Below are 15271 nucleotides of genomic sequence, written 5' to 3'. Positions count from 1 at the left end.
TTACTTTGGAGTAGCGAGACATTAAGCATTTCTTCATGGAATGACAGTAGCTTCTAAAAGGTAAATGATAATTAGGAGAGTTTATGGCCTTTTCAACTATACTATGTATTTGTGTGTATACGTGTGCATATGGATGTGTACTCACATCCATACCTATATATCCATACAAACACATACACACACACACACCCCATTTATAAATGCATACAAAGTAGGAAGTCTGAATAGATCTATACCAAAGCATTAACCAGTAGCTTTGGGTTACTATGTCTGGCGATGGAATTAAATATGGTTTAAATTTTCCTCTTTGGCTTATTTGCATTCTTTAGGCTTATTTGAATTCTTTGTGATGAACATGTAACAGAGCCACAAACTTTTTAAAGTGACTAAACAGAATAAAAATATGCCCACTGAGCACGCCTGTCCTTATCCTTTCTCTTTTACAAACATTGTATTTGTCTAAATGCATGTGTGTCAGTAACATTGACTTTATGCCAAAAACGTTAGATTATTTTGGATATTTTTTATTCCCTATGCATAAATCACACACACGGTTTCTTGAAGTCTTATTTTAAGCACACGAACCTGGATGTTTTCATTCAAAGCTTTGTCCTGTTGCCAGGATGCAACGGTGGCAGGCATGAAGAAGATGGCCACAGTGCCTTGGATGCTGAGTTCCGTGATGTAGGTAATTTTGATAAGAACCTTAGCCTTGGGGGGTAAGTTTCCAACACTTACAGTAAAAACATCCTGAGACAGAAACATGTTACTTAGTGATTCAAATGCATATCCATTCTATGTTAGTTAACCCTATTTCACGAACCACTGGAATTCCAACCTGCGAGATTCTTCCTCAGAAAACAAGAATAGAGCCTACAAGCCAAGTGCTGGCAGTGCTAAAGGAGACTCTTAGCACCATTCCCCAGGGGCGGGGACAATGCGATGTCTACAGGGGCCACAGGGACAAGAGGCGCTTTGGCAGCAGCACCCTGCCCTAACTGGAGACCATCACCCCCAGTGGACTCTCTGAGAGCCCTAGGTGCAGGGCTCTGCACAGGGACCCCCTCCACACTGCCCTTTCTGGGAAAACTGTGGTCTCTCTGACCTCCACAGCCTTCAACACCAGTCCCACCAGTGGCTGTAGAGCCAGAGCAGTTCTCACTGAGTTTGGCCCTCATGTGATTTTATTTCCCTATAGTAAACTCATCACTTATTTTTTAGAAAAAAGTATTTCATTTTCTTTCAATGGGGTATTGATAATCACTGCATAAAGAGAACCTCATGACTAGCTAGGGTAGAAAAAAGAGAGGCTAGATGTATTTTTTTGATACACAGAAAACATCTTAATCTCCCAACCATATCCTCCATTCTATTTGACCATGCTGCCATGAAAATACAAAATGCTTAGATTAAGAATGTATAATATTAATGATTAAACAGATTTAAGGGATAGATTATTATTTTGGCATCAAGAATATCCATTTGCAGGATAGGAATGAACAAGGAAGAGATGATTATTAAACAATCAATAGTGCTTTTTTAAAAAAATTATTGAATTTATTGGGGTGACATTGGTTAACAAGATAATATAGGTTTCAGGTGTCCAATTCTATAACACATCATCTATACATTGCATTGTATGCTCACCACCCAAAATTAAGTTTCCTTCTGTCACCATGTATTTGACTCCCTTTAGCCTTTTCTACTTAACCCTCACCCCTTTTCCCTCTAGTGACCACCATACTGTTTGATATTAAGTGTATAAATGCCTGGGGTTCATTTGAGAGACTGACACTTAATTGAGTAGGATTGCAGTGCTGTTTCAGTGTAGGATATAAATGGATGAAAAATGTCATTTCCATTATAACAAACTGGATAGTTTACAAAATCACACAAACACATCAGATAATACCCCTCTGATATTTGGGAATACTGAATATATAATATAGAATGTATATTACTATATTATCACGTATAATATCACATATAGTGCTACATGTTTTTATGCACATACAATACATGACAAGTATACATTATCTATAGATATATAATGCTATATATATATAAATTGTTCTCAACTATCAGAAAACTAACAAATAAATAATATATACAGGGTGGGGCAAAAATAGGTTTACAGTTGTTCACACAAAAATAATACAATAATTAATAAATAATACAAGAATATACTGTTTTGCATACTCACGATTAACCTACTTTTGCCCCCACCCTGTATTTATATAATATATTTAATATATAATAATACATATACAGTTGACCCTTGAATGATGTTGGGATTAGGGGCACTGAACTGTCATGCAGTCAAAAATCCACATAGTTAATTTTTGACTCCCCCAAAACTTAACTACTAATAATGATAACATAAACAATTGATTAACACTTATTTTATGTGTTGTACATATTATATACTATATTCTAATAATAAAATAAGCTAGGGAAAAGGAAATGGTATTAAGAAAATCATAGGAAAATAAAATACAGTACTATACAATATTTATTGATATTGTTAAGTTTATGTGTTTTTCAAGATGAATCATCTATGTGTCAGCACCTGCATCAGTATTGTCTTATATGACACAGAACACTGAAGATGTTATACATATTACTAATATTGGCCATCAAAAAATAAAGAGATAATGTGGTAAAGAAATTCATGTGTATTTACAGATGTAACAATTCATGCACTGATAATGAAGAATCAGCAATATGATAGTTTCGAAGTAGCCTAGCCTGTACACTAGATGAATGAGTCATTATAAAATTTATTTGGCATACAGTATTATAGTCACATTCATAATACAGTATTGGAAACTTTGTCACATTTTTTAAAAAACCACTTACTTGTGACAACAGGCTGATGTACAGTTTCTCAAATTATGAGAGAGGCACTATATAGCAATACAATTCTTTAAAAGTCAATTGATAAAACAGTAAGTAAACAATCAAGATTAATTTTATATTAAATGTCACTCACTGTATGCCTATGTAAGGACAGTCTATTGGTCCATACAGGTCTTGTACATGGTGTTCTACACAATGAATATTTAGGCGATGATGATGGACCCAGACAGGTCTCACAGTTATTGCCTATAGCTATTAGATTTTCACACAGAGGCATACACACACATACACAACAGATAAGTTTATTTACTGTACAGCATGGTGATTATTTACTATTCATTAAGTGGAAGTAGATGATCACAAAAGTCTTCATCCTCATTGTGTTCACACTGAGTAGGATGAGGAGTAGCAGAAGGAGGAAGCGCTGGTCGGGGAGAGAAGGCGGAGGAGGTGGAAGGGAAGGCAGGTACACTCAGTGTAACTTTAAGGAAAAACATAATTTCTGTTTAACTTCTTTGCTTTCTTTTTTGATAAAATCAAATCAATTTATTGATTTTAAAAAGAAAGAGGAAGAGAGAGATACATTGATTTGTTGTTCCATTTATTTATATATTCACTGGTTGTTTCTCATATGTGTCCTGACCAGAGATCAAACCCCACACAACCTTGGTGTATGGGGATGACACTCTAACCAACTGAGCTACCTGGCTATGGCTGCTGTTTTTTCATTTCTCTAAAATTGTTTCCATACAGTATCAATCCTTCTTCTACTGTTTGCTCTTGTTTAAGTGCCTGTATTATAGAAGGGTCCATGTTGTAAATGAAGTCAAAAGTGATCATGAATAATCAGAACGCTTCTGCCAGATTGTCTAATGCCAACTTGTTTTCTGGCTCTGCTTTGTCTGTATCTTCTTCATCAGCTGGTTCTGGTTTGGAAGCACTTGTCTCCACCAAGTCATTTTCTGTTACTCCTCTGGTGTCGTGGCTATTAGCTCCTCTATTCCTTCAAGATCCTTATCTTGATACCCTTCACCACTCACCATTTTTGTCAGATCCACAATCTTCCATGATTTCCTTGAATGGCTCTGTTGCACATCATGCACAGCATCTAGACACAGTTTTCTCCAGCAGGAATTTATTGTTTTGGCCTTGATGGTTTTCACAGCTTTTTTCATAACAATGATGCATCTTCAGTGGTGCAATCCTTCCAGACTTCTGTGATGTCATGGCTACTGGGGTTCTCTTCCATAGTGCTGACAATCCTTTCCATAGAGACTCTGTGTAATGAGCCTTAAAGGCCCTATGACCCCTGATCTACAGCCTGACTTAGAGACTTTGTGTTTGGGGCAAGTAGACAACTTTGATACCTGTTGAGCTCATGGGTTTCTGGGTAGTCAGGGGCATTGTTCAATGTCAAAGGGACTTTAAGAGGCAGCTCCTTTGTCTTTGAAGCAAGGTACTTCCTGACTTCAGGGACAAAGTAATGGAACCAATCCAGAAAAAGGTTCTCATTGCTCAGGCTTTCTTTTCTGTTGTAAAACCAAAAACTGGCAGTTGGTGTTTATCTTTTCCCTTCAAGGCTCAGGGGCAAGCAGCTTTATAGATGAGGGCAATTCTGACCATATATCTGATGGCATTTGCACAAAACAATAGAGTTAATCCATCTCTTCCTCCTCAAGGCGTGTTCACTCACTTTTCTTCTTTACCTATTATATGTTATGCATTCATGATATACCTAAAATTTTCTTAATTTTTTTCTATATTTCTAGGCTACATGGTTCATCTATGAGTTTTTCAAACTGTTACAAGCCTCTCAAAATTTTTCCAATTTTCTTATTTTTAAAAATCCACATATAAGTGGACCTGTGCAGTTCAAATCTGTGTGTTCAAGGGTCAATTGCATAATAATATATAACATTTATATAATGTATTATTATGTTACAAATATAATATATAATAGTTATATAAACACAATGTATAATGTTTACATAAGTATTATATATTATGCTATTAATATAATATAGAATGAGAACATCATAGACACTGGATGGCAAAATACATTCTAGGATGCTCAAAGGCTTGGGTTAGCAATGGTTCTGACCAGACCTTACCCATTAGTAATATCTTTTGGGATGAGTTTTTTCTTGTAGGTCATATTCCTAGGGAAATATGTTAGCATCAAGGAAAAACACATGCAGACCAATTCATGTATGACAATAAGTTCACACTGAACAGTGGCAGCCTGTCAAATGAAGCCAGACTTTTTTTTTATACATACACTTCAACAAGGGGAACTAAAACTGGTTAACAATTACCTCTCCTTTGCCCACCCCCCACTCTGCAAATGAGTATCTTAGATGTCAAAAATAATTATTTATCCCTTAAATCTATATTATTCTTAATAACTCTCCCTTACAATCAAATTTTCACAATACTATGGCAATGTGTCCTCCTCAGAGGTGATACATGAAACCTACGGCCTATCTTTAAAAACAACTAAATATCTACACTAGAGATACTAGTTAGAAACTGACTTCATGAAATCTAGTATCTGCCAAGGGCACATTTAAAACACCTTATCCTTAAGAAAAGAAATCCAGTGGACATGATTGTTGTTCCTGCATCCAGATTCTCCACATTTAATTCCTATCAAAGCAAACCATAAGAAAGAAGAGAACATGGACAGATCTCAGGACCTGGAAGAAATGCCTTCCTGGGTTATGATTTGGTGAAAATGGAATAAACTGCTAAGTGAGTTTAGTTCTAGGAAACATGTAAATATATTACACTCTTTTATCAGAAGGGGAAACCTATGTATCCCAAATGTTTTTGTTTTGTTGTTACTTCTGGGAAACTTAGTTCCCAATGACAGAAATGGTTCTTATTTGTTTGGTCACATTACTTAGATAAGTCCAATGGTTCTGACCAGCTTGACCAAGTGGTCCCCATTTTCTTTCTAGCAGCTTCACTTGCTAACAGCAAGTGAAAGTCTAGGGCCAAAATAATTTAAGTTATTCTAGTTCCTAGTATGAATTTTATACTAGGAACTAGAATTTCAGATTATTTTCCAGTTCCTGTCTCTTTCTGGTAAGTGTGCTAGACTAATGGATGAATATCCAGTCTTACAGGTACATCCTGGTCCATCAGGTAAGCGCCATGGCCTTGACTGATAGCTTCTCGGTAATCTTGGTGGGCAGCCTCCTTTTCTTTGATCTGGAAAATACGATTTTACATCAGTTATAATATGAATAGTGATTTCAGATTTTACTATGGAAAACTTCATTAAAACTTATGCAAAAAGAAAAAACTAAGAGTCAAAGATGAATGGAAATATATAAAATGATCATCATTAATGATTCTTACCTAATAAGAATTTGAATCAGAAAAGGCCAACTAAAGAGAATTCTCTTTAAGTTAGAATCAAAGTATTTCAGTCAATAGTGAAAAAAAAAGTTTGGGACTTTATGTTGAACAAAACTATACTAAATTGAGCTTGTCTAAAATTTAATGAAAAATGAGTTATTATTGCCACTGTGAGCTAATCTTTAGAATAAACAAAGAATGAACCAACTGTTACTTCTTTTGTTACAATTTTTCTTAAAAAGTTAGGACAATAGCTTTCACTTCAGTTTGACTTTTTTTTTTCTGTGAAAAGCTTTATTGTTTTCATCCAGTCCCAGATATTGGTGAGGGTTCCAGGGTGGTTAAAAGGATTCCTAGCAGTTTCAGGGAGAGGCTCAGGCAGAATCCAGACATCAGGGGGATGCAGAGAGGCCCCTCAACAGTTTCTGGGCTCCAAAGGCTCCTAGTCTTTGGAAGCCTTTAGAAGAGACACTTGCCTAGGTCAAGTGGTCCCCATTTTCTTGATGAGGTTCACCTCCTCATCCAGGAAATGGTTCTCCAGGAAGTCAAAGGGATGAGAATCTGTGTGGGTAGAACCCAGGGCATGCAGTTCCAAAGGACCTGGTTCAGGTTCTTCAAGGCCATGGTAGCTTCCATGGAATCCTGGAAGGATTCATGCTACTCATCTTGAGAAGGTTTCAGCATGTCCTGGAAGAGAATGCAGCCACGGGCATCTTCAAGAGACTCTTGGCTCCCTCATGCTTCTCCTTGGCCAACTCACAGAAGTGGACCACATCCTCTGGAGCCACTTCATCATGGTGGAAATAGAAGCCCAGCAAGAGGTAGGTGTAGGAGGCCTACATCTGCAGGTTGACCAGGCAATTGATGGTGTCTCCACCTCAGTGTAATCATTCTGATAGATTTAGGAGATCATTGTTGCTTAGCAATAAGGAGTTAAGGTTAAAAACAGTACTGGCTGGTCTCAGAGGCTGAGGATAGCTTAAGTGGTTCCAGAGGTGGTGACTGGAAAAGTGGTTGGAGGGTGATCAGAGGCTGGAAGAAGGGGCATCCCTGAGTTTGTTCTGTCCAAACACTGTTGAAGCAAGAGACTGATCCAGGAGACCACCAAGTGTACTGCCCAGTTTGAATTTTATAGCAGAATGTAGAGGATCAGATTTTACAAAAATATATAAGGACTTCATTAATTTCCCAATGTGCCTCTCTTAAATTTTTGGTACTGAAATCACTCTTTTTTGAAGTGCCCAAACAATTTGCAAGGCACTGACCAATGAAGAGTGGACAGGTAGGATCAGAAACCAGGTAATTAGGGAGGATGGGTGACTGAGGCTAAATGTACAAGTTGTTAGCTATTCAAAGAATACTCCTGCTTTATGATAAGGCTGCTACTCAACCCCACACTGAATATAGTGAATATAGTGGGACTGAAATAGTGAAGATTTTGGTAAATGAGAAACTGACTTTAGAACCAGAGAGCAGTCACAGTTTGTTTTTCTCTCCTTACCTCTCCCACTATGTGCTTCCCATTGATGAATGCTTCAAAACCACATACAGCTGCCTTATCATCCAAAGGAAAAATATACTTTGCCTCAATGGGTACTTTATTCTGATTTGTGTACATCTGAAAAACAGTGACCTGAAGAAGAAAAAATATCTATGAACTTGATGAAACCACATGGAACATCCATTTGCAGAACTATGAATAAAAATTATTATGCATACTTTCTCTGTATGATTGGCACTTGAAAACTAAGTAATTTTAGATAACATTGATAAAAGGATTTTTATTAGGCCCTGGCTGGTATGGCTCAGTTGGTTGGAGTGTTGTCCTATAAACCAAAAGGTCGGGAGTTCAATTCTTGGTCAGGGCACATGCCTAGGTTGCAGGTTTGGATGCCAGGCAGGGCACTCATGAGAGGCAACCAATCACTGTTTCTCTTCCTCCCGTCCACCCTCTCTCTAAAAATAAATAAGTAAATAAAAATTTTTAAAAAGCATGTCCTCAGGTGAGGATTAAAAAAGAGTGTTTTTACTAGGACTTAGAACTAATATACTGCACAAATTTTTTTTAATTTTTAAGAGATTTTATTCATTTATTTTTAGAGTGAGGGAAGGGAGGGAGAAGGAGAGGGAGAGAGACTTCAATGTGTTAGTGAAACATCAATCGATTGCCTATTGCACACCCCCAACTGGGAACCTGGACCGCACCCCAGGCATGTGCCTGACAGGGAATCAAGCTGAGACTTTTTGGTCAGTGGGGTGAGACCCAACCAACTGAGCAACCCAGTCAAAGTCATGCTGTACAAATTTTTGAAGCCTTGATTTTCCTCCTTCATGCAAAAGCATTATATAACCAGACTAAAAACTTTGAACTCATTCCAAGAAGAGACAAATGTGTGAACCATCGAATATACAAGGTCTCTGTTGCTGGGCTTCTGCCTGAAGACTCACGGTCAACCTATAGGCCAGTTGTCTCATTAAAAGCTAGTGAAAAAGCAACTGCTAAGCCATGAGTTAATTTCTAGGCAAACTTCCCCATGAAAAAAAGCCTTGAGGTTTGAAATATCAGATAGTACAAGTTGTCTAATCCAAAGTAATATATGGAGTGCATACACCTCTCCTTGTAGCACAGTCCTCATTTGTTTTGCATTTATTGTATATGAAAAAAATGCCCTGGGTTCTTATGTATTATAGTCACAACAGTGACTGGCAGATAATATTATTTCCATTTTATACATGAGGAAACTGAAGCAGAAAGTAGTTATTAACTACCCTAAAGTCACAGTGTTAGAAAAGGATGAGCAAGGATTCACAGGTAAGCATTCCAAACTCCAAATCCTTTGCTTTCTACAGTCTATACCGGGCTGCATTACAGCACAGTAGTTAAGACCCTGGACTGCAGAAGGAATTCAGGTTGATGACAGGGTTCTACCTTAGGGAAGACATCAGGCAGGGGTGGTAGGGGAACGGGATTGCTACCATCTTAAATTCACTCAGAATTTTTTTTCACTCTTTCCCACCCAATCTCTTTCAAACAATTGTGATGGCTCAAAATTATACCTTAGAACTCAATCCTTCCATGTAAATGCTTTGGCTCCTGTTAAAATGTAAAATACTTGCACCAAAGTTTAAATAGTGATCAGTTGTTTACACCTTAGGAAAAAATATAACCTATCCCTTAGAATCAGTTCAAATTTGTGCATTATCATATCATTTTATGTCTCTGAGCATCAGTATCCTTCCCTAATGTGGACAAGGATCAGAGTGGGGCCATGTGTAGAGGTCAAATAGATGCAAACTGGTATACATGTGGGTAGCATGCTCTTGCCCGCCCCGCTATGCTCCATTTTCCCAGGTTAAGGCAATTACTAAATTTAACTTGATTTCTTTCTGAAGGAATAGCATTGCTGCAACACTGGACTCAGGTGTTCTTATTTTCCTAAGAGGTCTTCAGAGTTGTTCAAAATAATGATTAGTGTTAAAAGCCGATGAGGCCAATGGTGAGGTCTACTCTCAGAAAACAAGTAGTTTTAGAAAACTGAGCACTTTCAGAGGTCCACCACCACATCTGGCCAACCTATGTGCATGTAATGTCATCTTCGACTCCTGTCTTTCACATTCCATATCCATCAGCAAATCTTACTGGTTCTACCTTCAATTCTTTGATGGACTAAATCACTTCTTACCACTCCCACTACTAACATTTTGGTCCAAGTCACTATCACCCTTACCTGAATTACTCAATAGTTACCTATATTTGATGCTGTGGCATGCCCCCAGTTGTCCCCTTCAGGACCGAGGCTGCAGGGAGTATCACTTGCTGTGTCCCTCCCCAGTCAATGTCCTCTGCCAAAGATGAACTGCCTCAGGGTTACGATCCTTCCCCAAAAGGCAGCCACATTCAATGACTGGTCCCTGTGGAGTATAAGGCCTGACCCCCTTGCCTCATTTCAGAACATCTCTGAAAGGCCAGCCTCAGAGCTCCCTCTGAGACTGAGGATGCTGGTATGCCTGTGTCACAGTCCGTATCTCTGCCAGGTCCTTTCTCCTGCACTCTCTTACAGGTGTTGCTCTAGAGAACACTTCCCAACAACCTTTCTGAAAACAAATTTTCATCTAGAGTTTGTCTTCTAGAGAACTTGACCTAAGCTGTCTCTAACTGGTCCTCTTCAGTCTGTTGTCAACATGATGGACAGCATGATCCTGATCATATCCCTCCTCTGCCAAACATCTTTGAAAGGTTCCCATTTTACTCAGAGTTAAGGATAGTATATCCTGTGTCCTGATGTAAGCTCCTCCCTGTAACCTACCTCTTTGACACAGGCTCCTACCACGCTTCGCCTTTCTACTGTGCTCTAGCCACAGTGAATTCCTTGTCCCTTGACCACCTCAGGATCTCTGCATGTGCTGCCTCCTCTGTCCACATGGTTTAGTTCCTTACTTCCTACACATCTGCACTTGGGGGTCACCTTCTCAGTGAGCCCTTCTTTGGAAATCCCACTTCTAAGTTGATACCCTTCCAATCTGCACAGCTCTCATCTTTTCCTGATTTGACTTTTGTCTCTAGCACCTATCACCATTTAATATGGCATGTATTTTATTATTCTTCATGTTTGTTGCCTGGTTCCCCAACACAATGTATGCTCTGTGAGAGCACAGTTTTCACACGGTTTGTTGCTGTATGCCCAGAGCCTAGAACAGTCTCCAGCATGTAGTAGGTGCTCAATGCATAAATAAATTTTAGAAATGTACATGTTTTGTTGAGTTCACACTACTGTAATCCAAAACGACTTTATGATTGACATCCATTTGGTTTAAGTATTGTAAAACAACAATAGCTTACCTGGGCTACAAAGTCTATTATTTTCCCCTTGACGTGCAGGTCCTCAAGAGGAACTGAATTCCCACAGGAGTCCTGGAGGCCAGTTTTGATGCTACTAAAAGGCTTTGTGTCTGGTAACTGGTAGTCTATGCATTAAAAATATTAATCTTATTAGCTTTTAAAACTGCCCCTTGAACTTTCTATTTTTATTATGTTGATCTTTAATTGTCTTCCTCCCATTCATGCATGATATTTTAGGAGAAATGGATTATGATTTTCAGTAGCCGATTCTGAACAGTCAGTGACTCAACATGAAAAGAATGGTGGCAGCACTGTCAACAGACACTATGCCTTTTAAAACTACAGATGCTGAGAGGTAATCTTGAAAACCCACAGTCATGAAAGGCATATGTATAAGCATATGCACAAGTACACAAAGGTCTTAAAAATATCTGAGTAAGAGTAGCTTAGGCTAACTCTAGATATTTGCACTTCCTGGCTTGTAATTTTGAACTAGTCAGTCACTATTACTTATTGTGTTATAAAAGCATACTGAAGAAATAGGTGATTCCTTAGACTTTTGATCCGAGGAAGACTAAATCAAACTTCTAATACATTATATTGAAAAAATGTTCACATGCTATATTAGTACAAAAATACAGGTAAGATTAGAGGTGTAAATTTGAGGAGAGAAAAGGTCTCACAGGTCGAGAAGGCACAGAGGGCCCCTTTCAAGAGAAACCCAATGAGGTTCACTCCAGGACACATCATCATTAAAACGGCAAATGTCAAAGACAAAGAGAGAATCCTCAAGGCACCAAGGGAGAAATAGGTAGTAACTTACAAGGGGGCCCTGATATGGCTAGCAGCTGACTTCTCAACAGAAACACTACTAGCCAGAAGGGAATGGCAACAAATATTCCAAGTCATGAAAAGCAAAGGTCTACAGTCAAGGCTTCTCTACCCAGCAAGGCTCTCAATTAAAATAGAAGGGGAAATAAGGAGTTTCCCAGACAAAAGAAGACTAAAAGAATATGTCTCCACAAAACCAGCACTACAAGATATGTTAAAGGGACTGGTTTAAGAAGATGAAGAAAAAGAGTGAGAAAGAGAAAAACACAGGTACAAAGAGAAAAAATGAATAGGTTTCTATCAGTAATAACTCTCAGTGTAAATGTACTAAATGCCCCAATCAAAAGACAGAGGATAGCTGAATAGATAAGAAAACATGACCCACACATATGCTGCCTACAAGAGACCTACCTCAGAACAAAAGACCTACACAGATTGAAAGTAAAGGGATAGAAAAAATATTCCAAGCAAATGGGCAAGAGAAGAAGGCAGGAGTAGCAATACTTAAACAAAATAGATTTCAAAACAAAGGCCATAAAAAGAGACCCAGAGGGACACTTTATAATACTTACAGGAAGAATCCATCAAGAAGTCATAAACATTGTAAACTTATATGCACCCAATAGAGGAGCACCAAAGTACATAAGGAAAATCTTGGATGACTTCAAAAAAGATATAGACAGTAACACACTGATAGTAGGGGATTTTATACACCTCATTGTCAAAAATGGACAGATCTTCCAAAAAAAACATTAATGAGGATATTGTGGAGCTGAATGACACACTGAATCAAATAGACTTAGCTGACATATATAGAACCTTACATCCCAAAGAAGAAAAATACACATACTTTTCAAATGCGCATGGAACTTTTTCAAAGATAGATAACATTCTAGGACACAAAGCAAGCCTCAGCAAATTCAGGAAAATTGAAATAATACCAAACTTTTTCTCAGACCACAAGGGCTTGAAACTGGAAATCAACCTCAAAGAGAAACTTCAAAAACTTGCAAACTAATGGAGCCTGAACAGCACACTATTAAACAATGAATGGGTCAATAAGAGATAAGAGAGGAAATCAAAAAATTTCCGGAAACAAATGAAAATGAACACACAACAGTCCAAAACCCATGGGACACAGCAAAGACAGTCCTCAGAGGGAAGTTCATAGCAATACAGGCCAACCTAAAAAAGACATAAGCATTTCAAATAAAAGACCTAACACTACACCTTCAAGAACTGGAGAATCAACAACAAATAAATCCCGGAGCAAGCAGAAGGAAGGAAATAGTCAAGATTAGAGCTGAACTGAATGACACAGAGACGAAAAGAACAATTCAAAGGATCAACCAATCCAGGAGCTGGTTCTCTGAAAAGATAAATAAAATCGACAAGCTTTTAAGCAGACTCATCAAGAAAAAAAGGGAGAGGACCCAAATAAGTAATATCAGAAATGAAAGGGGAGAAATAACAATGATACCACAGAAATACAAAGGATTGTAAGAAACTACTATGAACAGTTATATGCCAAGAAATTTGAAAACCTTGATGGAATGGACAAATTGCTAGAAAAGTATAATCTTCCAACACTGAAGGAGGAAGAAGCAGAAAACTTGACCAGACTGATAACAGCTGGGGAAATTGAAACAGTAATCTAGAAACTCCCGGCACACAAATGCCCTGCGTCAGATGGTTTCCCAGGAGAAGTTTACAAAATATTTAAGGAAGAGCTAACCCCTGTCCTTCTCAGACTATTCGAAAAAATTGAAGAGGAGGGAAGACTTCCAGACTCTTTTTATGAGGCCAGCATCATCCTAATCCCAAAACCAGATAAAGACCCAACAAAGAAAGAAAACTACAGGCCAATTTCGCTGATGAACATAAACGCTAAAATCCTCAACATTGCCAAACCGCATCCAGCAATACATTCAAAAGATTATCCACCACGATCAAGTGGGATTCATCCCAGGCATGCAGGGATGGTTCAATATATGCAAATCAATAAATGTAATATACCACATATACAAAAGGAAAGACAAAAACCACATGATCATCTCCATAGATGCAGAAAAAGCATTCGATAAGGTACAGCACCCATTTATGATCAAAACACTCAGCAAAATGGGAATAAATGGGACATTCCTCAATGTAATAAAGGCCATATATGAAAAACCTATAGCCAACATCATACTCAACGGGAAAAAACTAAAAGCTTTCCCACTAAGATTGGGAACACGACAAGGATGTCCGCTTTCACCACTTCTTTTCAACATGGTATTGGGAGTCCTAGCCACAGCGGTCAGACAAGAAAAAGAAATAGAAGGCATCCAAATAGGAAAGGAGGAAGTAAAACTATCACTGTTTGCAGGTGACATGATAGTACACATAGAAAACTCTGTAGACTCCACCAAAAAACTACTCAACCTAATAAGTGAATTAGGCAAAACAGCAGGATACAAAGTCAATATTCAGAAATCAAGACATTTTTGTACACCAGCAATGAAATAGAAGAAGAAATCAGGAAAAAAATACCATTCGATATAGCAAGAGGAAAAATAAAGTACCTAGGAATAAATTTAACCAAGGAGGTAAAAGACCTGTACGCAGAAAACTATACAACATTGAAGAAAGAAATTAAGGAAGACACAAATAAGTAGAAGCATATACCGTGCTCATGGACTGGAAGAATTAATATCATCAAAATGTCCATACTACCCAAAGCAATTTATAGATTCAACGTAATCCCTATTAAGATACCAATGTCATATTTCACAGAAATAGAACAGACATTTCAAAAATTTATATGGAACCAAAAATGACCCTGAATAGCCGCAGCAATTTTGAGAAAGAAAAACAAAGTAGGAGGTCTCACAGTACTGCACATCAAACTATACTACAAAGCCACTATACTCTAAGCATTCCTGTACTGACACAAGAACAGATCCATAGACCAGTGGAACAGAAATAAGGAAGCCCAGAAATAAGCCCAGGTCTATATGGGCATCTACTATTTGACAAAGAGGGAAGAAGCATAAAATGCAGCAATAATAGCCTCTTCAACAAATGGTGTTGGGAGAGCTGGACGGCTACATGCAAAAAATTGGAACTGGATCATCAGCCGACACCATCCACAAAAATAAACTCAAGATGGATAAAAGACTTAAGTATAAGTCGCAACACCATAAAAGTCCTACAGGAGAATATTGGCAGGGAACTCTCAGATATCCCACACAGCAAGTTTTTCACCAATATGTCTCCTGAAGCAAGGGACATAAAGGAAAGAATAAACAAGTGGGACCTCATCAAAATAAGAAGCTTCTACATGGCTAAAGAAAACATCAGCAAAATGAAAAGGGAGCCAAACACATGGGAAAATAT

General features: G+C 38.0%; 1 protein-coding gene across 2 annotated transcripts in view; it reads right to left on the bottom strand.

The window, feature by feature from the left end:
• Positions 1–15271, bottom strand: part of PARP4 (poly(ADP-ribose) polymerase family member 4) — a 108260-nt gene that overhangs the window by 48236 nt on the left and 44753 nt on the right. For both annotated transcript variants that reach the window (XM_054577461.1, XM_054577460.1), the window contains 4 exons: positions 11063–11187; positions 7724–7855; positions 5986–6072; positions 586–750 (listed from right to left, as the gene is read on the bottom strand). In XM_054577461.1, coding sequence (XP_054433436.1) covers positions 586–750; positions 5986–6072; positions 7724–7855; positions 11063–11187 — 509 coding nt within the window. The remainder of the gene's footprint in view (positions 1–585; positions 751–5985; positions 6073–7723; positions 7856–11062; positions 11188–15271) is intronic.

Source organism: Pteronotus mesoamericanus, unplaced genomic scaffold, assembly GCF_021234165.1.
Source record: "Pteronotus mesoamericanus isolate MK-2021 breed Mesoamerican mustached bat unplaced genomic scaffold, CSHL_Meso_final contig_433, whole genome shotgun sequence".
NCBI classification, from domain to species: Eukaryota; Metazoa; Chordata; class Mammalia; order Chiroptera; family Mormoopidae; genus Pteronotus; species Pteronotus mesoamericanus.
This window is presented reverse-complemented; position numbering and strand designations above follow the sequence as displayed.